At 42.8% G+C, this 27,332-nt stretch overlaps 2 protein-coding genes across 2 annotated transcripts in view; one reads left to right on the top strand and one right to left on the bottom strand.

Annotated features, from left to right (window-relative positions):
• The window catches only part of LOC124220945 (neurotrimin-like), a 232,906-nt gene that overhangs the window by 9,232 nt on the left and 196,342 nt on the right, over positions 1-27,332 (top strand). Inside the window, exon 2 of the mRNA XM_046630426.2 lies at positions 21,336-21,499. The gene's annotated coding sequence lies outside the window, so the exon portion shown is untranslated. The remainder of the gene's footprint in view (positions 1-21,335; positions 21,500-27,332) is intronic.
• On the bottom strand, positions 6,604-7,985 carry LOC124220954 (cuticle protein 8-like). The gene is made up of 3 exons (XM_046630441.2): positions 7,851-7,985; positions 7,240-7,474; positions 6,604-6,884 (listed from the first exon to the last, which is right to left on the bottom strand). Exons 1-3 carry the CDS (start codon positions 7,860-7,862, stop codon positions 6,745-6,747), a joined length of 387 nt encoding a protein of 128 aa, XP_046486397.1. The 5' UTR covers positions 7,863-7,985; the 3' UTR covers positions 6,604-6,744.

Genomic DNA, 27,332 nt, shown 5'->3' with positions numbered 1-27,332 from the left:
GGTCTCAGGTTATATCCTTTTCGAACTTCCAAGCTTCCTATTTTTCTCTCTCTCGCAGATCGCTCTCTCTTTCTTCCTCTCTCTTTCTCCGTTTCGTCAAGTGAGTTCGACCCGCTCTCTTCAATGCGCGTCCAGTCTTCAATGCTGCGCATGGAATCGATCGTCTTTGCGTTGCGCCGTGAAATTTTTTCTCACAATTTTCAATGTTCAAATTTAGAGAGAACCTTCTCGAATTTACCGCAGATTTCAACCGCTTCGGAACCTTAGATTAATAATGAATTTTGCAACTGATATTTCGCGATCTGCTGCCGAGAACGCATTATTATTCATTCGTCAAAAGCACACATCGACGCAAATTTTTTGAAATTTCCAAAATTAGAGAAGGGAAAATTAACGTACTACGAACCTTTTCGACTTCGTGATTCGATTTATACGCGTGAAACGCGCCGTTTTATTAGTACCCACTAAATATATCTATCTCGCTCGTGAAAAAAAAATAAATAAAAATTCCACCGTGAATTTTTCTAACCCCGTATGACTTTCCGAACTTTGCGGCAGCTGCGGATGCCTGTGGGAGTATTTTGTTCGTTTGTTCCATCTTCCTTCCGGCGGTTTATAATTTTTTCGTCTCTCAAACTTCGACGCGTCTCCCTGCCGTTACAGCACCTGCACTATAATTTCGGGCATGCTGCAAAAACATACCACCGTGAATTTTTTCCAGGTTTACCTTACGAGTTTGCAAACTTTTCAGCTAAACGTTCACGTTGGGAATATTTCATGCGTTTCCACCGCTTCCAGGTGAATTCCAATTTTTTTTTTTCGAACCTCAAACTTTCGTCTCATGTGCCACGGCTGTTTTCCTACAATTTTTGGCATGAAAATACACGGCACATGTCTATTCTATCTTTCAAGGTTCTGCGGTCGTGCGGATTGTTCAGCCGTAACGTCGACAAAACTTCGATACAATTTCACCCTTGAGGGATTCTGAAATTCGGTAAAAAGACCGAAGAAATCTTACGTGGCGATATAACTAATGGAAGTTATTGACGTTAAGAATTCAAGATTGTTACGTCATTGGAATGTCCTTTGAACACCCATATATATATATATATGTATAATACATAGTTAAAAGTTACGTGTACCTACAGGATGAAGTACATGCTTGTGCTGAGTGACGAGGGGCTCTGAATTAAACCATTTCAGGCGGGTTGAACGTGTTTATTCGGCTGACGTTTGTACTGCCATTCCCATAAATAACCCTTTTTGTTTACCATTTCGAATAATTAGACACGGATTCACTGCGGAACTACGAAGGAGCAAGTTTAAGCTTTTGGGTAGTCGCGAGTTTAGTCGAGCATTGGGCTCGCGCGCTCGCATTCGCTCTCTGTAATTACACAATATTACTCTACGTCCGTACATAGACGTGTATCTAAATGTCCATGTGCAATATACACGTGTACAGAGAGATGCACATACCTACCCCTGTATGTACAACTTGCGAACGTGCAAATTAGCCGCCGAGCGGCTTATACGCGATAAGGTAATGTTGTCAGCTCAGGCACGCGGGAGGTATCGGCGAGAGAATCGGGATTATACATACAAGGATTCCCAGGTACCGCCAAAAATGGAGGAAAACAAAAAGAAAACAAAATCTGTCAGAGAAAAGGTAAACGTTAACGCAAACTAACCTGTATTATAGGATCAGATTTTTTTTCGTCTAAAACATGTTTCCTCTTTCTCTTTAATCTTCTTCTTCTCTCTCTCCTTTTTGCAGCAATAGCAACGATCCCCTCGACTAACCGTTCTCTTTCTGACACGATTTGTTTCACTTCTTCTCTTAAAATCCTTATACCTCGACGAGCTTTCCAGAAGAATATCGAGACTCTTGAACTCTCGTACAATTTAATCTCCGCTGCCTCGGCAAATCTTCCCATTAATTTATCTCAACATTTTTCCCCCATACGGCTTGAGCGATTTTCGCCATTTTTTTCACACACACACACACACACACCTGAACTAGGTACATGCGACGTAGTATTTTTTCAGTTCGATTTTCTTTTTATAACGATGATTTTCACAATGGATTTCGTGTCTTCACATGGGTATACAACCAAGCAATTTTTATAAAACACCAAGTCGTCTGCGAATATCTTTCCGCGCGGTGCATTGTTGTAAACATGTAGGTATTATTATTTCTCCCGAGTACTCGAGTTTCGATAGCATCCCTCTTTCTCTCCAACATGTATCATAGTCCCTTCGCCGAGCGATTCCACTCACGGCATCCGGCGCACCCTCGATTCGTTGTTTTGTTTCTACGTTGCTTTTTAATCTCGTTACAATAACATCCTCGATTTTTCTCGATTTCGATTTTTCCCCGTCAAAGGTTACTTCTGATATTTTTGGGTATTTATTGAACTATCAAAACGCAATTGAAACAGTTTTCCACACACGATTTTCATATTTATGCTTTATATTTTATACGTTGCATGAAATCTGGAAACGGAAATTATATTACTGAATTTTGAAAAAAGAAATACAACAAATACACGATAAATGAATGACATAGTTAACTGCATATGTGTTTCAGGCTTCGAGTTTTACTGCCAAGAACGTTATTCACCTATGTACGTCATAACTTTCAGTCAATCTTTTATATTATACTTAGATGTGATATCTACTTGTTTCAATTACATTCTTGATCGCGTGTTCGGGAATTGATATCGGTACAAATTGATGCCTTGTTATATTTTCTCGCCGAGACGTGAGCGGTTCGATACTAAATGGTCACGTGATACTCTGCATTTTTAACCGAGCGATAGAACTTAAGAATTTAATGATTCTCATCCACCCCCGCCGGTGACGGGTAGAGCGGATTTGATTGATCCCCCGGAGCTGTAGGGCTCTTTTGCCCTGAAGCCTGCCGCCTTCTGGTCGTCGATAAATCCTCCAGACGCCCCGAAGAAAATGCGGCGGTATTAATTAAAGGCTCAACATTTACAAATTGGAAATCTCTCCCCCCTCGCTTCAGCTTTTTCTTGACACTGGACCGAGTTCTCCTGCACAAGTCCAAACGGTAATCTTCTCCTGAAATATTGCCACACGAAAAGGAGAATGTTTTTTTTTTTTCTTCAACTTCGGTGAAACGTGCGAATGGCCTCGAGAATACATTTGGGTGGATGGATGGATGGACTGATGGATGGATGGACGGATGGATGGATGGGTATACGGGATGTCTCGTGATTCCTAAATGGGTTTATAGCGATGACCTCTACCGGAAGCTGCCCGTTTAGCGATCGAGGGACAACCGATCGATCTCTTTTTATCGTTTAACGTATAGCTGCGTCTTTCTGCAAATATCGTAGGTATGACACACGTAACGTAACATCCGTATCGTATGTTTCATCTTTGGGGACGAAAGTTTAACGATCTGGACCAGCCACGCAGCCAGACATGTAAATACATATACCCGTACCTCTTACTCTGTCATGTTTCTTCTTCACCGTCTATAATAATACAACTTCTCGGGACGTCGTTGTACGTTGTACATGTACGTACCTCGAACGAACCACTGGGCGTGGAGGACGAAACTTTGGCCAGTTGTTTGTAGTGTCGAAGAGAGGCCCTCGAATCCTTTTTCGATCTTGAACGCCAGTGCCTTGAACGTCCTTGAAGCATCGAATCGATGACGCGAATGATTTTTGTTCCTTACAAATATCGGAGTATGAACTGATATCCGTTTGTTCGTTTGCAGGGGGAGTAACTTTGACAAATGGGTATGTAACACGGGTTCAGTGGCGCGGTATAAATTATTCCCATTTGTCAAATTTAAATCATACCGGTGCCCCAGATTAATCGTGGCTCGACGCGGACCGAAAAATCCGAATTTCAAATGCACATCAGATGCTGGTCCCTATTGATCCTTACGTTCTTAAGGAATCCCTTTTCGTACCAGAATCTATTATAAACAAGTTATCGCATCTTGAATTGTGGAGAAAGGGAACGATCATGGCGGCTCGAAAGAAGCGATTAATTTAGCGATGCTTAGATTGCTTTCAGTTCTGATCTATTTCGTGACGGAGAGGTTTGAAATTTGGCTACGGGTCAGGAGGAAGTGATCAGAGGTAGGAAATTTGTTATTTACAGTACATTACGTATATGTACACACCTAATCTTCGAGCAAATTTAATGCGAGTGCAGAGGGGGAATCGACTTAGCATCTCACGATATTGGCTAGGGGTAAATTAATGCCAGGCTTCACGAGTTGGATATAATTAGAATACCCTACGCGTATACATATACTGGCTTCGCGGCCTCGGCGGGACAACTTGGTAGGTATATCTATATTCGTCCTATTAATTGCTTTATGCCGACTAAACGTTAGCCGATAACAGCTGCTTCCGTATAATCAAATTTTATCCCGCATGACACCCCGTGCCTACGGCGCATTATCCCCCATGACATGAATGTGTGTAGGCGTGACACGTATTCCGACATACATACATACATACATACATATGCATACATACATATATATATATATATATATATATATATATCATATAAATGAGCACCCACGGTTGCAGGGTTCGACTTGCACCTCGTACGATGTGCAAAATTGTATACGTTGTTCAGTATACACGGTATACAAGTCAAACTCACCGAGTGAGATATGCAGCCGGATATTGGCACGGCTAAATTACATCCTGTTCGATCATGCCGAGCTGCAGTAATCCGGTCGACATTTTCACCTACGAAGTTCATCCCGTTCGGGGTTATGTCTGTATTACTGGCTCGGTGAATTCGAGATTATGGAAAATTGTGTGTGTGGGGGGCGGGGGAGGGGGTTGGCGTGCTTCGTACTTCTTTTCGACCCTGTTATTTCACCTTTTTTTTCGTTACAACTGCAGCTGTAACTGATGTTACTCGCTTTGCGGCTGCCCGCGGTTTGTGCCTTGCGAGTTATAAATTAAATTACGCTGGGCGACTCTTATTTTCTGTTTTACTTTGGCATTAACCTAATTGCAGAAATTCCGGGCAATCCTCCCCTCGGCCGCAGCGAGTCGTACGTTTCTCTTTCTTTCCCTTTCTCTTTCCCTCTCTCTCTCTCTTCATCCATTTGTTTATCTCCACGACCAAATTGCTCGACAAATAATTTCTCTACGCTTCCGTTTTATTAGACCGCCTGTATCCAGAAGCACGCGACTTACATAAATTCGAACCCCTGTTCACGATATTCACGGTCAAAGTTCTCATCTGTTTCTACGATACTGACAATCAGCCGAAATTATATAAAGAAATAAATATAAATATACAATTGTACGCACCTAGTTCCGACTCGATTTATGATATGTAATATACATATTTCCCCGATACCTATTCGTTCCGTAGTCATGCTCTTTCCGTACTCACCTGCTGTCCGTATACTGAACGTAGGCGCGAAGCAGGGCGGAACACGACACGTTATCTATAAAGGTATTGTGAAATTGGAACCGGTGCCTCCATATTTTTGCATATTGAATTCCGAACGATTATTACACCTTGATCGCAACTGTATCGATAAATGTGTGACATAACGCCTCCGTTGCTGCAGTCTATATTTCACTTCCTCGCATCGCAGCTGACGTACGCCAACTTTGTACGACTGTTTCATTTGCGTACACGCAGCTATGATTGAGGAGAAAACGATTTCTCCGCAACTCGTCTTTGAAAGATAGGTAAAGTTTCCCGCCGTGTGGTACTGTGGTGTAGAATTTTATGCGATAGATTCGAGCAATTACTAACACAAATAAATGCATACCCACAGTAGTGTAAACAGCTTATAGTCTATGCTTGTTCATTTTCTTGTACAATACATATATTTGTACATCTCCGGGGACGTTGTTTATTTACTTAGTTTCCTAATTTTCTGAAATTATTCCAACACGCAAGTTAGAATTTTTATCCCACTTTGAGGAATAAAGATCTGTATCATGTTTATATTATATAAATTTGAAGGCATGAGGTAGGTATAATAATTAGGGTACCGTGTCTACGTATTAAATTATACGGCAAAAAGCACTTCTCGAGAATATACGGTACTAATTTTCTCCCTCCCTCGAAAGGAGCGAGAGACTCTCACGCGGTATTTCAACCTGAATGAAAAATTTGAACGGGGCTCATGCCTACTCACGTTTGTCTTAACTCCTGCGAGAGGAGGAAGTACTGTATTTCCCTTAAAAAAAGAACACCTTGTTTGCAAATCTTGAGAAACGGGTGAAGAAGGATGCTTGAATTCGTACCCTCTACTTTTTTTCTTATGCTAATTCATCGACATCTATGAGTTGGAGGTGCAATTCAGCCCCAAGTTGAGGGCTTTGAGGGTTCTCTCCGTTAGAGGAGGTTCGCACTTTACTGCAAATTGCTGATTATCATCGCCGAATCGCATGTGGTGTACATGAATATATATATATATATATATATATATATATATATATATATATATATATATGATACCAGAAGGCGTTGAAATGAAATATTTCGCTTGTGAAAACGTACACGTGGGTATAAGCGAATCGTTTGAATTGTCAGAGCTGTACAGGCAGGTATTACAACATTACACGCAGGTATTTAACAAATGAATTATATTGTAATCACGATGATTGTTACAAAGATCTAAGCGGGCGATTATCAATGGCTGATAGCGTGAAATTCTTCCGTGCAGCAACGGGGATGCTGCCCAGGCGTCGCGACGCTCATATAAAAAGATTAACGTCCGTGTCCACCGTGATCGTTTCCGTTGCTGTTAATCACGTGGGCGAAGAAACCATGCTTTCCGGCGTGATATTTCACCGTTCTCGTATTCCCGCCTGGTTCCTTTAGGGTGTATTCTCCAGCCACGTTATGGCCTGTTGATTACCAAAACAAAAGTGTAGTGCCTAAACTATTCTCTTCTTAGGAATAAAATAAAATAAAATATAAAAGGAACCTATACAATTATACAATTAAGTAATTCGGTGGCAACAATCCAGAAAACAATCATTTCGTTCGACGGACTCTCGGTATATTCGACAAGTCGCATCCCCAGACTTATCCGTAGCTCGTAATAAAGGAGCGTTCCGAAATCTCCTTGAAGTTACGATTATCGTAGCAAGGGATCCCGGGTTAATATCGTTTCGTACTCACCTTGCGCATAACTTAAGTTGGAAATTAACGCCGGCCGGTGTTTGATCGCGAGCTTAAGCGACTAGGCACGCTACTTACCGTCCCTGTGCTCCTTTTGTCCATGGTAATCACCGGTGTGGTGGTCTTCGACTCCGTAGGCAAACTCGTATTTCGGATGAGCCGCAAAGTCGTGGTGAACGTGCCCGTGGTGGTCGTGCCAGCTCACTTTCACGTCAGGACCTTCCACCGGGCCGTGATAGTGTTGAAAGGAGTGAGCCTTGTGAGCCTCCGAAACGGCGATCGTCAGCCCCACGAAAGCCATGGCGGTGAGAAGCTGGAAAATTACGGTAATTACTGTGAAATTGAACTGCTCTTCGATTCCCTGTCGTCTCGATCACTCGTCGTCAAGCCCGTAAATCTCGATGATCTATCAAGCGTGTATCCAGAAAAATTTTGACTAATTTTATCAGTAGGTACTGAACTCTGTTATCGATTCTAAGCTTGCGTTTCTTATTGTTAATGTTTCCGTTTTCGAACTTTTCCGACTGAATCGTAGACCTGATTCACTCGACTACCTGTTGTTAGATTTTCGAAAGAATCTGACGGGCACGTGCGTTCTCAACGACGCGATGCAGCGAGTGAAATAGTAGAGATTTGGAACGGCGAGGTGGATGGGTTTAGATTACTCCTATCTTACAACAAGCACTCACTTTGCAAGCCATTTTACCGCCGTCTTACCAACTATCACTAACAATAAAGATCACGCCGAATGCAATGACACGTTTGAAACAGCGCTCGGCTTTTATAGGCGTTCTCGATCGCTGCCGATCCGAGGAAAGAAGTTCAACACTTACCGATGCAGCTCCTCGAGATCGGCGCTGTATACATAAGTATATACATGCTTACTATCTCTCAACCACAAAACATGCTTATCCAACAGTTTGGATAGAAAAAGCACCGGTTAATCCACTCGAGCGAGTCACGGACAATCGGCTTTGCCCAGCTGTCGATCACCTCACTTATATATGCGGAGGCTAGATGTGTCCGATCGGCGATCTATATATCGCGTACCTACATCAACGGTGGCGAGTTCTGCATTCCACCACGTAACGCAACGAATGAATTAAGATGCGGTACCGGGAGTTTTCGGCCGCGGAGAAATTAGGGACAGTGTAAAAAGTTAATCGGTAACACCGTTGATACCGTCGCACGGTAATCATGCGAGTTTGTACTTACAACGTTTGATTGTCTGAGTTGCTGCAACCGGCACACTATTATGCAAAGGGTTTTTGCCACACGTGAAGACATGGATTTTTTCCCAGCGTTCGGTGAGGTATAGCCGTTTACTATTTCAAGCAAGAAGAAAATAAGTAAAAAATCTTCCAACGTAATTTTTATTTTTCCTCTAAACTTTACACTCGAACAAACACGTGCGCTGTCTCTTGTTGAACATTTATGTACTCATTTCTTCGTCGATCCTCACAGCGGATTCGAAACTTTTCACCGAATCGTCAAATGAAGTTTGGATCACCGTTTAGAGGGTTGGAATATTAATAAAGCTTACAAATTTACGGTTCTGTAATTCCAGCTGCGTCCCTCGCCATTTTTCTCGCATTTCTTTCACACATCGACGAGTATACGTTGTACAGAGCGTAGGAAAGCGTACGCCTTAAGCCGGGGAACAAATGGTTACAGCCGGGTGGAATAATTGTTGTCTTTAAGGGTAACTCGATGAGGCGAAGAGCTTGCAATTAGGGCGTGGAACGGCAAGACAAAGGAATAACGGGCCGACGGTTACGTCTTACTAACGTTGCAGGATGGATCGTCTTTCCGTTATTCTATACCTCTGGTCACGGCTTAAATTATGGCCCACGCCGTTGGGCGATATTAAAACCGGGGCGAGAATCTTGCGATGCATCTTGGCGCTCTTGATGGGAAGGGGGCTGCTCGATACGACGATGATCAACAAGATTGGAAAGCTGCACGCTAGCTTGCGTGCAGTTATGCAATTGCAGGGCCACGGTTAATGCTACTCTTTCAGGAAAATTCCAAATCGCCACTGTTATCGCTCTACGGTATAAACGGCTCTAATTATTGCCTGTCGACGCGCCGAAGAGTCTCTCAAATAGCCACTCGCCGAGCTTCGGCTTAAATCCAGTCCGAAAAACGAACGATTAACAAAACGAATGGCTCGTGCCGTGCTTCAATTTTATAACACAGAACGCGGTTTCCTTTTTTCCCATCTCTGTTATACCGTCGCGCAAAAAGACTACAGTAAGTTTAGAAACTCTAATACCGCTTATAAATGTCTCCAGTTGTCAGCCGCAGCAGATGTCTGACGGTTTTTTTTTTATTCTTCTTCAGCCGTGATTTGTTGGAGCAGACAAATTGTCTGCAGATGCCTGCAGTATATTTGTCGGCTTGTGAAGAATTTCATTGTTATCCACATAGTCGAATCTTCGTCTGCGCGCGTGCGAAACTAGTTTACGAACATTGAGTGACATTTTTTATTCATTCATTATTTTCATTCGTGTTTCACGGGATAATCGAATAATATGAATGCTGTTTTACTTGATAATCAAAATCATTACAGTATTGATTACTATTCTTCTGAATCATGGGAAATTCTTCTTATACCAATACATGTACACTTTTTATACGTATTTTTAAATTGAAAGTATGAAGGGTAGTTCTGGTGTTATTCTATACGCTAACGATATAAAAATACGCTGCAAATAAGTGTCTGGGTCGGAATGAGGCTAAATTATACGACGAATTCAACGCCGCACGACCAGGCTGTGAATATTCGGTTTCTTGGGATGACACGTGCGAATCGAATTACGAACCTGCGGACCTGATTGTTAATTAGCGATTACAGAAATTCTCAGAAAGAATGTCTAGATCGGTTAGTTTCGCAACAATAACATCCGTTGTTTCGGAATTTGAAACAGACACTAATTGGTTGCTCTTCGTATTCGGTAACCAGGTAATTTCGTGCTCTTATTTCAACGAACGAACGACTCGTCTCGGTATTTTAGCAGCAATGCTGGTAGTCGGCAAATCGCATGGATTTATTTTTCTCGCGACTCACCCTCTCATAAATTTCGGCCTACGCTGAGAGTAAACATCCACAGTCTCGCTGTACATACAACGACCAATTTGCTTAATTTCAACGGATCGAGATGCACACAAGTGAAAGGAATCCGTTACCACAGAATCACATTTGCGCCGAGAAATACAATATACGTCAGGGGTAAAAATATAAGGCGGGGTGAGCAGCGACGGTTGAACTTTTACGATAAAGACTCTTTGCACCCTCGTTTTCGTACCAGGGAACTTTCAGCCCTGAAGTCATATAGGTTTCCGCAATATCTCAACCTAAAGAAGCCTTCAAATTACCCTCACCGTAACTCACACATCCACCCCTACACTCTGTGCCGTTGTAACAAGCGATCAAGGGAGCAGGAATTCAACTTGCCGCAGATTCACTTGAACTAGCATGTGTTGCCAAGTGGTTCCGAGCCTGTACAATATCCGTAATCAATCGCGCTATAATTAATCAAATTGTATGGGGAAAGTTTGGGGAATCTTGACTTGTTGCTCACATGTTGTACTTACTTAGTTGCTCCCCCCTCCCCCATCACGGTTTCGGAGTCGAAGGACGAAGGAGCTGAGAACGGAAACTCTAACCTTCCTCTGCCATTCAATTTCGTCGGTTCTCGGCTCGTTTTCCCTCTTCCTATTCTCCGCCATAGAAATAATATGAAAAGATCCGCCGCACTTTTCCCCCGTAAACTCCTCGCGGCTCACTTTTGTTCTCGGTCGAGAGCCGAACACGGCATAATATCCTTCGGGCCTCTAATATCTTTGTCGGGAATATAAGATTTTCCGTGGTTCGGCGAACCCCGCGAAACGGGTTTGTTTCACGGGTGGCGAACACCAGGTAATGCTGCAGAAAGAGGCGCGGGACGCCCGGCGACACATCCTAACCAGATAATAAACCAACCCTACCGAGGATCCCGGGAGTCCTGGGAGTCCTGCATTGTTTATAAGCTCAGCCAGATCTTGAAATTTCGTCGGACATTTCCAGGCGATCCGGAATACCAAGCTTCTTTCTCTCCCTCGGTCTTCCGTTGTTTCGCCCGGCTCTTTCATTTCCACGTACACAATATACTTCCGGTCAAATCTTGCGGCTCGTTTTATACCGTTGGGCTTGTTTAAAGTTTAACCAACCGGCAAATGGGATCCGCACTGCCTACCACGTTTATCCCACCCTTTACGCGCGTGGGCATCGATAGATTTGCAAACGTACGTGTGTACAGTGTATAATACGTGTCGATACAGGTAGCGGTTTTCGTTTAAAATTTAAATCCAAAGCCTTCCCCAAGCAAGTTCGTTTTATAACGATTCGTTAAATATTGTTCAATTTTTATACTCGCGCAGATTCACTGTTTGAGTATTGTTGTACTCTAACTTGGTGCATTTAAATATGATAATATGCTTTCAAACGCATTCATTGTAGAAACTGTTATTTAATCAGTCTCAAGTAAACGTAATAGAATTGACCTTTCATTTTTTAATTAACGTAATGACGAAGATTTAAAGTTGTTTCAAATGAAAAATGGGACGGGTCTAGTGGCGGTTCAATTAATTTGAAACTTGATTCAGGGGAAATTTCTTCGTAAAAGCCACGGAGAATTTTCTAACTCTGCCAATTTTTAAATTCCAGTGTAAAACAAAAAGGATTGAGACATGTAAGCAATCACTGTACAGTTTTTTCGCTGATATCTATACTATTACAGTACGATTTTGTTTCTTTACGTTGACTAAAGAGCATTACACGTACTACGTCAGATTATCGCGCGTACAACGTGAAAGTGTGAAGGAAAGTTTCTGCTGCCCGTAGATTCCTGCAGGCAAAAACAATGCAGCGAATCGTATCGTCGTATAAAAAAAAAACACGTTTTAAGCACGTACAGCCTAATTTCGGAAAGTCAAATGGCAAGCAAACCTCGGCACGGGATAAGAAACCCCTCCCCCCCCCCCCCAAAAAAAAAAAATAAAAAAAAAAAATTACGGCAGATGAGGAGAAGCAAGGAAAATCAAAATGAATCGAATAATGTATTATTTACGTCGTTACGCGTATCCATGTATCAAGGCATTCGGTTCTGAAATGAATAAATATTCCGCTGCTCTAAATGTATGGGTAAAAATAATAAGTATGCATAGAGACCCGCGGCTCTGACCGCGTATTACTAATGCATAGATTGTCGGATGACCGGTCATCCCGGGAAAATGGAATTCTCTAGTCTCCTTGAATATTCGCGCCCGATGCGGTGCATAAAGTTATTTTTCCACGAGCCGGCCGACGAAAGACGGAAATACCGCGCGTCGATATATCGATAAGGATCGAGTGAATTACCTGTATCCTTGGAGTATAGGTACTTGAAGCCCCTTCGTAGCGGGCGCCGTATTGTTTTTCTACCATTAACCGAGCTCTCGTGAGTGAAGCGCGCGTGTACGAAGAGCACTTTTAAGAGAAATTACCGTTAAGAGATATAAAGATTAAACCGAGGCGCGCTGAAGAGCGGGAAACGTTTCCCAGAGGGTTAATCGAGTGCGCCCGTATCGCGTGCCGGGCTTCCGAATGTTTTTTTCCATATCGGTTTATGCCGGCGCAGCGGTTCCTCTCCTCCCTCCTCCTCCCCCGTTCTGTTTTTGCCACAACCAATCCCGGCAATATTGCGGGATAAGCAAGGCACTTGCGTCGGAGATCCCCGGGGATAAATCCGCGCAGATTAGCGGCGCCGTTTCATCCCTTATAGGTATGCCTCGTCGCTGGATATTATACCTACCGGCGGCAACGCGCAAACTTGCGCACCGCGGATAGATAGTTACGTTGCATTCCGCGTATTCTTGGCTCTTGCAGTCCTTGCCATTGTTGAACGCAACCGAGGAACTCGAGGAGGAGCCTGAATTGTCAGATAAATTCCCCCCCTCCCGCCCCTGATCCGCCCAAGCGGAGATACGGTTTTCGGATAAAGATGAATAGTTCTGTTTGCCGGGGGTTTTCATCCCTTTCCTCCTCTTCCTCCCTCCAGCCCGAGCTTCGAATGCCCGTCTCATCCCGGCTAAGAAGTTTCGTCTTCGGTCAGGTAAGGGTGTCTCCTCACTACCGCGTTTCTCGGATTCTTGCCGAAACAGCATCAATCATCCCGATCGGCTCGCTGCGCCTTTCTATGAACGCGTTTTACAATTGATTGGACCACTTGTACCTCTGTTCGATATTCAAGAACTTGTAGAATACCCTGTAAAATCACACCGCCATCTGCTCAACGGCTTCAGACATCAACTGACTCTGTTTCCGTTGAATGACGGGACGTGAACCTACCAAGCTAATTTCCTACTTTTTCGTCCATACGTCGGAGGGAAATTTCCTCGCCTTTGACGCGACTCCTTGCCTCGTACACTCTGCAATTTCCTTTTGTCTAGACGTACGATGTGGTCCATGGGTGTATCGTTATATACATAGGTATACGAGCGCGAGATAGCGGTGAACTGTAAGAGGATAGTACCAAGGCGGTTGCGGTCAGCGAGGAATCTGACTCATTGGCAAGATGGAGACCAGGTAGAAGGAGCGAGCTAGTTAGTCTGCTAGTTAGTTCCGAGATACAACTTAATTGGTTCTCATCTCGGTATGAAATTGGGAAGCCTCGTCCTCCCGTGCCTGAATCTCCATCTACACTGCTATACGTAACCTGGATTTTACATATGTACAGGTCTACGTAAATACCTACATCTTATCCGCAGAAAGAGAACGCAGGGGGGAGGGAGAGAGTCCTCCTCGCAGTGTTCGCTCTTCGTTTATCCACCCTGTTCAACCCTGCTAACAATAAGATGAACACGCCAGCGTGTATAAGAGGTTCGTGCAACTCGGCAGACACCCCAGATATCGTTTCTACCTACCTACCTAATCCCGCAGTATATCTGCAATTGAAGGGAGTATTCAAGGGCTGTGACTGGATCGTAATTACACTTTAATTAACTCGTAATTTAAGCCGGAGGATCCCTACACGTTGAACTGGGATGCTAAGTGTGTATGTTTACCCTTTCACCTTGGAACGCCTGCAGAGTGCGTGTGGCTTCTATTTTACGCGGTTCACCTAGCTCACCGAAGGGTGGAGGATTTCGAGATTATTCCTAGACGCGGATGAACCACGCCTTTCATGCTCCACCGCAACACAACCGATGAGTTCACTCGCTTACGCTCCTTGAGAATCGCTGCGGACTGTATGATGAGAAAAGGGAGAAAAATCAGAGGTTCCAAAGCCATCGGGATCAATCGTTGTTCTCGCTCGTGCATTTTTGCTGATCATCCGATAGTTTGCGATACAAGCTTTCGTCACGCGACGACATCTCTGCAGCGAGATCAAAGCTCTTCCAATCGGTGCTGTACACGGTTGATCCGACTCCTCGACTGCGACAACCGATTCTACACTGATCACACTGTAATTTCGTCAGGAGAAACGTCTCACTGATCGTTCGACTTCTTCAGCTCTATCCAGATATTCGTACGCCGGTGCTCAAGAGTTTTCAATGCACGTGGTGATTGGATTGTCATTCTTATTGACGTACCGAATGCATTCTCGCTCTTCTCGACTTCCTCTCGCTGGATTTCGATCAAAGAAAATCCTCGGTACAAGTCAAGACTCCGCCTCCTGAAGGTGTCCAAGTATAATATCCGCACACTATACACCGTGTATCCAACCATCCCCGTTTCACGCTTGTGTCGTACATACCGACGTAATAGCTAGCCTAATAAAAGCGCTGAAATCCCTTGTAAGGTCAGGGTGTCACATCTCGTTAACACCCGTTATTACAGTGACATTATGACTCGTCCTCCTTCTGTCCTGCAGATATCAAGATTGGACGACTCCCTTCCGACGGCTTATAGTGCAGGGTAACTAAGCCTCGTTGGTCTCGTGTACGTCGTTACGCTTTTTTACCGTTCTTTTTTCACTCAGCCAGGTACACTGACAACCCAGGCGTCCGTAGTACCCGGATTGGGGGATGGTGATATTGAATTCAGAGACTTTCTCTCTCTCTCTCTTTCTCTCCTTCTCTCTCCGTAATCCATATATGCATATATTATGAAGGTATACGCGTACCTACGTTATACGTACGTACCGACGGGTACGTTTCTCTCTCCTCTCTCGTTTCTCGTTTCTCCTCGCTCTCTCTCTCTCTCTCGTCTCCGCTGTCGCACCCTCCGGCTACGATTCACATGCAAATGAAAGCAGTTCCAGGTTATTGTTCACGGTGGTCTCCACTGTGTCCCCTGGCTTGACTTACTACGCGAATTTCCTGAAAACTTGCTGCCCTAGTCCTCCGCCACTTGGTGTGCGGTTTGCGTAATTGATACCTTATACCTTGTCGCCATTGCGGGCTTTACCATATCCGACGCTCTTCCATCATCCCACGATGGCGCAAATATTTGTCGCGATACACACCCGCGCGATGTTGTCGTTATAGTACACGTATTCCCTTCATCAACTCGCCTATACCTACGCGTGCTTTTCTTCCTCACTTTCGTCGTCGTACTTTCGTATTACACTGTTATTTGCATGCGACAACGTCTAGCTAACCACGTTTCTCCAGTGCTTTTGTTTCCATGCCACCGACATAGGTATATAATGGTAAACGTGCCTTACACCTGCGCCATTGTACGCCATTTGGTACGAACGATACAGTTTCTACCTGCCTCCCACGCCGTAGCGAATATTTTTCAATCCCGCTGATTCTCGCTACAGATTTATACGCATTCCTTTACGTTGAAACGAACGGATACTACAATTATTTAGCAAAGTCACTCGGCTTTCACGATCTTCCTAGTTCGGTTTCGTTTCAATTTACCAGCATCCTGACTCAAGCTTATAGGATATATTTTTATCAAAGTTTGAAAAATTTTTACTAGTCTATTTCTCTCATAAGAGTATACATATTTCGATGGAACTACGGTCAATTACTGATTCGGTGAGGATTATCGGTGCTAATACTCTATAACAATGGAAATGATTTCGGCTTGTCCGCCGAATCTGTATTTTGTTGACCGGCGACTTTCAACTTCTTACACACCTATACCCGTACCCCTTTTAAAACGTCTGCTCTTGTATTAGTATAATTACTCGACTTACTTCTCCCTCTCCCTTTATCTCGACTCATTTTTTTTTTTTGTTTTTATTACCATCGAGGTAAATAACAATGGTTTGAAAGCGTCGGGACGTTTCGCGTCGCCTAACGATAAGAGCCACCTCCTTTTTCCTCCAATGTCACCCCGTAGATATGTATTATATGTGCATACTATACAAGTATATATATACGCATTTGTACCTATATCTATATAATACAGATCCCTCGGATTTCACTGCAATTAACAGATGTCGCAGCTGTATAGCTCTCTCTGGGGAGAGGAAAGGAGAAATCCAGACTAAAGCTTGGGGGTTGCCGTTTGTTTTTGTTTTTGATTTTTTTTTTTTCTTCGTACTTCCATTTGTATTATTCCCTCGTTTTTACCGTTTCATTATCTTGAAATGGTTCAACGGTGGGGAGCCGAAAAATTACGAAGCCAACGACTATCGGCGCAGCAGTTATTTTCCTCCACGTTTTTTCTTTCTCTTCCTCTTTGCGAACAAGGAGAAAAAGAAAAAAAAAATATTAACACTATTGTAAGTTTCTACCTGCCGAGGTAAAAAAAAAAAAAAAAAAAAAAGGAAAAAACGTCTTGCGGAGTTCGTCACATCCGGTCGTTTTTCGTTTTCCGTGCAAGGACGCGTAGGTATATAAATTACTCATCCGTCCGTGGGTGGCACTTCCGTTGCGAAATCGCAACGCGCTTTCTTCGTCGCCCCCTGCGAAGGTCAAAAACGTACTCACCGACGCGTTATAGTAGCGATAACGAGGCCCCAAGAATAAAGTGTTGTTCTCAACTCACGTATAACTTGGCCGCGTGCGCGGGTTCGTCGGATCGTTTCGAAAAGTTTTTGGAATCCTCGCCGGGTTCCACTTTGTCTTGCGGTTAACGCTGCTTCGCTCCGCGCTCTCCGCCCGCACATATAACATCGTCCTAGAAATGCCGGGAGAAGGAAGACTCGACGGAGTCAAAACCACATTTTGATTTGCGATCTCCATTCTCTCTCTCTTTCCCTCCCTCTCTCTCTCTCTTCTCGTTCTCTTCCCTGCAGCTCCGCTCGACGTCCCAGATGAAATTCGCGTCTTGTATCTTGTCTCTCAAGTCTGGACCGAGTTGGAATTAACTGCAAACCCGTATGGCCTGCAGCTACTAGTCCGAAGTTTCCTCGCCGTATCTAAAATTATACAGCTACACGCATGTATTATACAGGGGTAGACTCGATTTGCAGCAAGAGAGGATTCGGACGGTTAATTAGATGTTAAAAATTTTCAATTACGTTTGCGGTTTTTCTTTCTTCTCTCTCTTTGTCTGAGCGAAAAACTTTTTAGCTATCTTAATTCGATTAATGCAAAATACGAAAAAGAGGTCGGGGAGAGAAAAAAAAGATAACCTTAACCTGAGAAGAAAAACAAGGAAAATGAAGAGGATGATGGCAATACGGAAGGAAGAGTCGCGAACTTTTGGATCTCGTGAAACACTTTTACCTCAAAGTTTTTTGCCAAAATCCGGACCAATCTATCTTAGCCTTAAAACATCTTACGCCTGCTTATCGTGTCGGACTCGGTGTGTAGTAGATTGACTTTTTTGTTGCACGGGAACAACTTGTTTCTTTTTTCCTCCCTTTCGTTTCAGAATTTTTCGCTGCAGTTGATTTCGAGTCGGTTACGCGTAGGCGTGTACAAATAACCCGCTTAGGTATATATTTTGTACACCTATACTGTACTATGTACATACGTATACATACATATGTAGTACGTACATATATAATGTATTGCGTGTCATGGCTATTTTTCAACTTTCTTTAATAAAACTTACATTTTAATTCCCGCCCCCGGCTCGCTAAAATCTTGAAGATAAATGTCGACATTAGCTCGCCTAATTTTCGCATTAAAGCACAAAAGTAAGACGGCTGTTTTCGTTGCTGCTGCTGCTGTTCGCGAAACTTTACTTTTCCCGACAAACCGGTCTACAGTTTTGATACACGTGGTGTATGAATTGCGTAAAGCTTTCTTATTCTTTCGATTGTCGGTTGATAAAGACTACACAAAACAAAACAAAAAAAAAGGGTAAAAAAAAAATTAACAAGGGTTTTGAGCGAGAGTGAGAGGGAAACCAGCTTTTCGTTTATTATAAACTTGAGACCAGTGGTTTTATTACAGAGAACGATTGAAGTAAGAAAATTTATGCTGTACGCGTGAAAAACTGACAACGTGCAAATATCGAGCCATGCAGGATGCGAAGCGGCAAAAATCTAAAAGTGCGAGCAGCTCTGAGGCGTCTCTTTTTCGAAATGCTCCGTAACCTCTGCTAACCTATTAATACTAGTAATTTGAATTATGGAGCTTTTACGTTCAATTATTGTTTTTTTTTTTTTTTTTTTTTTAAGCTCGCAACACGAATTGCTCTTTTTATGGGACCGGACTTATCATTACTCTTATGTTATTGAGCTCGTACGAGCTTATACCATACATATATCCTGCACTACCCGCACGGTTCGAATTACCGTTGCAGCAGTCCTGCACATCGCTTGTCCTTTTAGGACAACGCGCTTTGAGCAGTAAATTTAATACGGCTTCCGGTCCCGTTTCATTTTCATTGCAACGCAAAGTTATACATGTACGTAGTTCGCCAGTCATGCAAACGTGACGCAAAGCTCCGACGCTACGTCATCCATCGTACAATTTCTATGTTCGTACAGGACTCACGTCACGCATGCATCCATAGTAGCTTACAATACAGTAAAGCTGCGATTATGCGAAATCTGGCCGCGTGCTTTTACTCCCTATACACTAGAATGACTACTTGGATCACTATTAAAGTTCTACTGCTTGGTAGAAATTTTTTTTACACTCCAAATTCTCCTTTCACGGTTCTCTTCGACTCGCGAGTAATCGGAGTCCCATGGAAATATACCCTGGACTTCTTCGGAAACGCCGAAATTTGGTTAACCTGGAATTTTTCCCCGAGGCTCAACCGAGCAGATACAGTAGACTCGTTGTTTGACTGGCGCATAAAGTCGGCGTGATTAGCATGCCAAAGACCGAAAGTCGGTGTCGATTGTTACATGCTGCGGTGGATAATACATATATTCATTCTGCGGTATTGGAAGCCGCGATGAATTCTCTCGATTCTGGAGGGCCGTGGTTGAAATTCCGATTTTGAAAAGTTCCGAAAGCGTCAAATTCTGAATATTATGATGATGAAACTTAAAGTAAAGATGTCGAGCTTTGACGGAACATCAAAGTTTCGAATGGTCCGAAACGTTACGCTCAGAGTTCCGAAAGAACAACATGTCGAAAAATCTGAAACATCGCAATTCCGAATGATCGAATATTTTCGGTTCTGTGACTTTCTGGCTTGGTGAAATTTCACCACTTTGAGCTTTCTTTGTTTTGGATTTCCGACATTTTTACGTTCGCTATCCTGGTCATTCTGATTTTCGGTTCTGCTTATTTTTTGCACCCACTCGTTGGGTAAACTACGCTCTGCGACTATACTTTTATTTTCGAAATATTTCTCTGTCGAAATCTTACTTTTCGAATCTTTGCTTTATCGTAACTTCAATTTTCGAATTCTTGCATTTCGCAACTTTGAGCCGCCGGGCTTGCAACCATTCGAAACTTTTTTGTTTCTTTACTTCAAGTTTTGCCATCAAATAATTGGTAACCAGGCACTTCTGGAACTTTCAAAATTCGGAACTTGAACTCCGCCCCGTTCTGGAAACTTTCGAGGTTCACTGCACCGTATTTACCAATACACCTACCCTCCATCCGCAACTTGACTCCAACAGAATTCGACCATCGGAGCAAAGCTCAAAGCGTTAAACCAGTCATCGGTGGTCGGGCGGGTCGGTCAAGACGGCTTCCGGTGTTTCGCCCATTTGTAACCGTAAGGGTGAACGGCAGAAACCGCGACCCCGGGTCAGTCGATGTCGGGGTGAGTCGAGGCCGGCAGTCTGTCGAGTCCTTCGAGCAGTCCTCGATACACGAGATAAGACCGAGACCCCAGCTCGTTGATTGATCTCGGCTATCTTCTGCTGACTGCGTTCCAGGGTGAGAACTGTCCGCACCCCTGGTGTTGTGGTCGGCGCCATATTGCTCTTCTTGTTCGCCGTTCCGCCTCACTGCGGTCTGTCGTCAATTTGTTTGCCAATTTCTTTGGACAATTTGTCAAGTCTCCCCAGCCAGTACCAAGATTCGAGAATCCACCCTTCCGGAAGCTCGCATCAGCCTTTGTCGGATATAAATATTTTCCGCTTTTTATGGGTTTTCAAACGAACAATGATTCGGTTTGGCTTGTTTGTACCCACGTATCGTAACGAAGTTGCGTACACACCCCTTATACACCCTGGCACGGCTGATGCCGATATAATAATCGTCAAATGTTTAATCGTTTGTCTAATTTGGGGTTCATCGGCCAACCGATATTATTGTAACAACAGTCAGTCTCCAAAGTTTAACTAATTTATATCCACTATTTCGCATATCATTCTTTGCCGTGAGACTTCTTTGACTCGACGTTTGCTTATTGCAATAAATCGAGTAACAACCTCGTGATTTAGTTCCAATTTCAGCGGTATACTTTATCAAACCGTTCACAAAAAGTTGACGCCGATCCTTCAACCGCGGTGCGCGTTTATGCTTATGAAAATTTATAATTGCAATATTTTCCTTGAGGTTGTAACGTTGAACCTTGCACAAGAATTGCATTCCCGCTGACGATTGCGAATTAACCCCGCATTTTATGTACACGGAAACATTTTGCCAAGTTTTATCCACGGTGGAGTAAAGTTATTTTCTGGATGTCGTGCGGGTAATGGCTTCCCCGTCATCTCCTGGCATAATTATGCGCATCCCCGGTTTCCTCTTTCCTCTTAGCCCCACCTTCCCTCATAATTTCATTGCATTTTGTAACATCGAATCCGCGCGATGCGTCGGGTGTTTAACACCCCCGTTGACCGTTCACGGGTTTGTTAACTTTCCCGATTACCTTTTTCTCTCCACAGATTCATCCTCTCGAGAGCCCCGCACGGTGTTCGTCGACGGACTCGGCGAGCCGAGACGAGACGAGGGGAAGGCGAAAGCTTCTCCGGGCATGGCAGCTTTTTTTCTCCAGGGGGTAGAACGGGGTATTTTACCATCGCTGCAGAGGAACAGCTTGACGCACGCCGTGAGTAAGGTTTCCGTTTATTAGTATCCATGAAAGTGGTGTGACATGTAAAGCTTCGTGATAATTATTTACCGTCAAAGAAGATATCGCCGGGAGATTATATTATTTTACCCGGTGTGAATATTCTTCTGAGTCTATGGCAAAAACACTTTCACCCTCCGTCTGTCGTGTGATATAATTTATTGATTACAAAGCTGGTGGAAAGAGGTTTTCTATGTACTACCTTGATACGTGTATTATGTACATCATGTATACGACATATTTAACGAATAATGTGGAGGGTATCTTATCGGATTACATCCGAGATACAACTTGGAAGGATTGATTTGCAGTTAAGATATAATAAGACCGAATTCAAAGGTTGATTACAGAAGTGGGTATAAGGCCGACTCGACTGAGTTAATATCGTTAATCAATTCTCCGTTTCGTATTATGTAAATCATATTTTATGAAGCGGAGGCTGTAGCTGTTGGCTGTACGGTGTTGGCTGGCTTTTCAATACTTATTTATCAGGAGTTTCTCCGTTTTTGTTTAGTAAAATGTTTTTCCTCTCTCTTCTCCGCTTGAAGAAGGATGTATGAAATTAATCGTTAAGTAAGTCTTGTTTCTCCCGAACATTTAATTTTCAAAACTGTAATTTTTCGTCCAATATTGAACCTCTAAAAATTCCGACTCTGACCCGATTTTTCAAAGTGCCCATAAAGCGACTTATCCGTAGACTTATTATTCGTATAAGACCTGGAACCCACGTTGAAGAATGACTTAGTTTTTGAAAAATCACTTTTCCAATTTACGATCCCTTGTCTAGTAAAAAAATAAATCTATTACGAGTCATTCATTAACTGCAGGGTTGAAATTATACCTATTCGAAACGCGTGTATTACACACAAAGCTCGGACAATTTTCATTTGACGAATATTACGAAGCATTCCTGTAACGTCCAAAAAAAATTTCGCCCGGAAGCTCCCTGTTTATTAATAAATTGAAATAAGATTCTCTTGGTCCTTTAAAAATTCCCAATTAATCGCATAAAACAATTTACAGTTACTTGTTGGCTATCCGAGTTGTAGGTGCTTGGAACCTGCATGACTAATGAATATTTTAATCAACTAGAAGATAATTTGTATACCGTAACGCTGTTCGATATTGTTACAAGCGTTCAAACAATTCCAACAGTATTTCATTTCAGCTAATGGATGCATATTTATACCAAATATAATTATAAATATTCGCACAAAATGGCATAGATCGTGTTAAATATCGATATATAGGTAGGCCCTACGCAATGCGCGGTGCGTTTGTGTACAGTCAGCCATTTGACGTACCGGCTTCACTCGTCGACCCTTCAAATTATCGTCGGTTCTCGACCCTCGAGCGTATATGCGATGCCTCCTCTCCTCCACCTGTGTACACGTAACGCATACACACACACACACACACTCGCATATATACACCATCGAAACGCAGGCATACTTTCCTCCAACCGCTGGTAACTCGCAATTAAAAAGTAGGTAGGCCAGCTTTTCGCCCGGGTTGAAGCCCCCTCGTCGATTTACCCCCAGGCTAATTTTTTGGCTGCTTGTATTATTTCCAGCTGCAGGAGAACTGTGGGATTTAACATCGATCAAAATCCACCGGTCCGTCCGTCAGGTGCAGAAGATACGGCGGACTCGCTGTACGCCTTTTATAAATCCCACTCGAACCACCTTCTTACTCGCCACTCAAGTATTAGCTAACGCTAAAACAGGGGTGAACAATTCGGATAAAGGTTGTCAAATTTTACCCTGTATGTATAGTATTAGGTATTCCAGGCAAGCGTTAACTAACATAGGAAATTCGAAGTGCGTGTTCAAAGTCAACGCACTGCCTGCTTGAGGATAATGAAAAAAAAAAGAAAATTCTCCAAAGGGATGTGTTCATAACGCATGAATTGATAAATAATAATATCTTAGAAGATGTAATGTTTATTGAAGGCAATGTATATTGTATTTAATACTCAATGAATAATGAATTCACGTTTTACCGAACATGTTAGTGTGTTTTAATAATTAATAATAATTGATATTCAATAAAGGAGAAATAAATTGATCGGGATGTGACTATAAATGGAATTTCTGCTATTCCCAGGCGACGAATCCATTTGTCAATAAACTTCACAAAATGCGTTAGCTAATGTTGAAAACAGTAGTGAGCAAAACAAGCAAACGTTATCAATTGTTATCACTAGGGGTTGGGTGCAAAAATTTGCAAAAAATGCGTTAGCAAATACTTGAATGGCCGCTTTTCTCCCTTGGCACATTTCGTGGATATTTATACAGGTACACGCGCTGTACGCGGACAACGGCTAACACGAGCCACGAACGCAGAATAGATAGAAAGGTTTCAATCCCGGCTTTGAATTTACACATCAATTGTAAAACGGTTGTTTCGGTCCTTTTACGGACGGTGAAAGGGAAATTATATTAAAAATTCCAACGAAAAAAAAAGCCAATGGCTCGGCTGGAAAATTCATTGCAAGTTCTATAGCTTTGATACAGCGTCGATGTCAATATAGTGTAATTTTTTCCATAGATATATTCCATAAATTTATATATATGAAATTTAATATCCTCCGGTTGAGCATTGACGAGACAAAGACGTTTTTTTACCGATATTATACTCTTTTGAAACCGAGCAGACGGTGCAGCTGCAAGCGCGAGAGTAAATATTGAATAAAATACGCGGGCTTGTCGGGATTTAGTTGACTTTTGACCTTTTTCCCCTTTTTTTCATACGCTTCCTTTTTTCTTTGCCCGCGCGACGTCCGCGTGTGTGTGAAACTTTGCGAGTGTGACTTATGCGGTATACGAGCCGACTCGGCCGGAGAAACCCGGGATTGCAGGTATTATATACGTAGAGAGCTTAACGATAACTCAAAATAACTCTCTGCGGTATTTGAAATTGGAAAGCAGGCAAATTTATTATTTTATTGCCGGACCAATCTCGCCGCTGGTATAAGGTGATGCAGGCATCTGCGTACCTCCCTACCTCCCTACCTACCGGGCTACTACGTCTCGAAGTGCAGCATGCACGGATTAATGCATCTCGCCTCCGAGTTACGTATATGCTCCAATTTATGTGCACGTGTGCAATATGCACTCTGTATCCCAGCTCGAACGATTTGCTACCCTTTTATACACTCGTCTCGAAATTGATCTTTGAAGTTTTCATTAATCATCTTGAATAAATGGCGTCAGACATCGGGTACGTTTCTTTCCTGAAACGTTTACGGATATAATTTATTTAAGAATTTCACGTTTCAATTACCTATGAGCATGATTTACCGTTGATAGTAAGTAATATACCTGCATTAGAGTGTTTCAGAAAAAAATAATTTGCGATTTTCTACTATGGCAACCCCTGAAAAGTTTGTTTAGGCTAAAAGGGAGGTTCTGGTAAAATATGAGCTTTCTAAGTTATGCGGAAGATCGCACTCAGTTGATTTTTCACTTTTATACATTTTTTTTAGATTCACAAAGTATCGTGATTAAATTTTTTATTTTTCTTATTTTATTGCTCCATCAATCACAATATCAATTTACTTCACAAAGAAGACCCACACTTGTAACACTAAGTTTCCAGTTGATGTTTGAGAAGTGTATCTCACGACTTTTTCATTACTAATTCAATCTGATGATACAGTTATATATAACTTAATATGAACTTTTAATTTAGGAGAATAAGATTACCGGTTGATGTATCGCTGTGTTACGGTTCGTGATCTTTGGGTTGAATATAAGTATCGGGAAAGGAATAATAATTGAAATGCTGTAACCTGTATCTTTACGAATTCAAAAAAATTTGTAAAAAGAGCAACAAATCAAATAAGTACGATCTCTCACGTGACGTGGAACGCTCATCTCTTTACAGAATCTTTCTTTTGACCTAAACAAGCTTTTCGGGCGGTGTCACGGTGCAAAATGGTAAACTATTATTCTCCTAACACCAAAACCTGCGTATTTTCCGAAAGAAATTTCTCGAAATCAGGTGCCCGATAAATACCGAAAAATACCTAGACGTACAAGTTACGCCGGGTTGAACGCTCGTCGAGTATTCACGGAATGCCCGTTACGCGTGGGCGTGGAACTTCTTATACACGGTGTGCACCGAGTTCCAAACTCTTTCGGCCTGGTTCGCGCAGCGTCGCGACGCCAGCCAGCATCAGCCGCCTTCCTAACCAAAGCCGCAGCATCCGACGCTCGCAACCCTCGGCTTCAAGATAGACTTTTCAAAGTTGGAAGTTTAACCCCGCGTTCCGTCCCGTCGCTTATATACTATATCTTTTAACTCACTCGCTGACGTTTCCGAGGTGATAGTGCCTAATATGGACGAAGAGAGAAAGACGACGACCCTCCTGCGAAACCACGATTCGACGCCTTCTCACCGTGGCTTTTACTCACCCCTAACCCTTCTAGAGGTTGGCAGGTGCGGACGGATGCTTCGATTTAGATGTTATTGAAAATTTAACCGAAGTGGCTTTTGTTTTACATTCCGGCTTTACTTTCGTCGAGTTTATTTCTCTGAAATAAAGAGAAAACTGATACGAAATGAGAAGTACTGGATTTTTATGGCGTTGTACACCGATTGCCTCGACACGGTGTTTCTTGTTTTTTTCTTCAATCATTTTTTCGTCACTTTCTGCACATTCGATCCTGATGGAATATGATATAACGCCAGTTCGGTACTACATTCTCTTTCCCATTCATTCGAGAGCAGAATCTCTGAAATGGATTGTATATTTTTACATCTCCGGTTCGGCAGTCGATGTAGTTGATGTAAATTTTAATATAGAATAATACATGAAAGGCGATTCTCCCTCCTTCGTTTGATCTATTTTTTTGTTTGCAAGTCGTTGACGACGATTTTTAATAAAAACGGCTCTCCAACTAATTGGGGATGAATAACCCGGAGGTCCCCTCTAATGAGTATAAGAAATTATTCACGCTGTAGCTGTGCACAGGTTTTTTCACAACCTTCTTTTGCTTGATTTTTCATTTTTACACTCGGAAACTCCTTTGTGCAGGGTAATGTAATTTTGCAAGAAGACTCGTAGCTCAGAATCTAATAAAACCCACTTCTCCCCCTCCCCCTGCCCCTCTCTTCCCGTCCTCACCGTTTCCTCCGTTTTTCTCCCTTTCGCCTTTGAGCGAAAACGTAGCCTAGGAACTTGTTACAGTTGGACGCTGCAACAGTGACACGGGGGCGTCTTCGCGCGGCCTTTCAAAAATATTTCGAGATATTTAATACGCGCGCGAGGATGTGCGCATCTTTTATTTTTCAACTCTCCCTTCTTCTCACTCTCTTTCTCTCGATAATATTCTTTTTCAAATGTTTGATTTCTTTTCTTTCATCACTCCGCCCTCGGAGAGGGTGGAAATATAAGCCAGCGAATTTTGTTTCACCTGGTGAAAAGTTCCTGGCAGTCTAGCTGTGGCTGCAGGAGGGGTGAAGGGTGGAGTTTTGGAAATATAAAGGAGTGAATGCCGCAGTCAGAGAGTAAATAAAATGTCGGACCGTAAATTTAGGCCTCATTCAACGAAAGTTTTACTCGAGAGGGTACCTCGCTCGCTCTTTTCTGTTTAGTTCTCCATTCAACGAGGTATAATTCTGTTTACGAACAAATCCTACGTGCATAAATGCGGAGCGAGTAGCCGCGTTACACACTTCAGGCTTAAAAAAAAAACCATCCCCCTTTTGATGTTTTCCAAAATTATCTCTCCTCCACGTCTGATCAGCGTACCGTGAAAAAATCTAACAGTCGGTATGTTTCCTCGAGAGGTGAAGAAGACAGTGT

Source organism: Neodiprion pinetum, chromosome 6, assembly GCF_021155775.2.
Source record: "Neodiprion pinetum isolate iyNeoPine1 chromosome 6, iyNeoPine1.2, whole genome shotgun sequence".
In the NCBI taxonomy this organism is placed as follows: domain Eukaryota; kingdom Metazoa; phylum Arthropoda; class Insecta; order Hymenoptera; family Diprionidae; genus Neodiprion; species Neodiprion pinetum.
Note: the sequence above shows the minus strand (reverse complement) of the source record. Positions and strands in the feature narration are given on the sequence as shown.

What these genes read in the sequence shown, in the direction of transcription:
- LOC124220954 (XM_046630441.2), bottom strand. An exon ending in ACAAAAGGAGCACAGGGACG is followed by an intron (nt 6,885 to 7,239) that starts GTAAGTAGCGTG and finishes GGTAATCAACAG; the next exon opens with GCCATAACGTGGCTGGAGAA.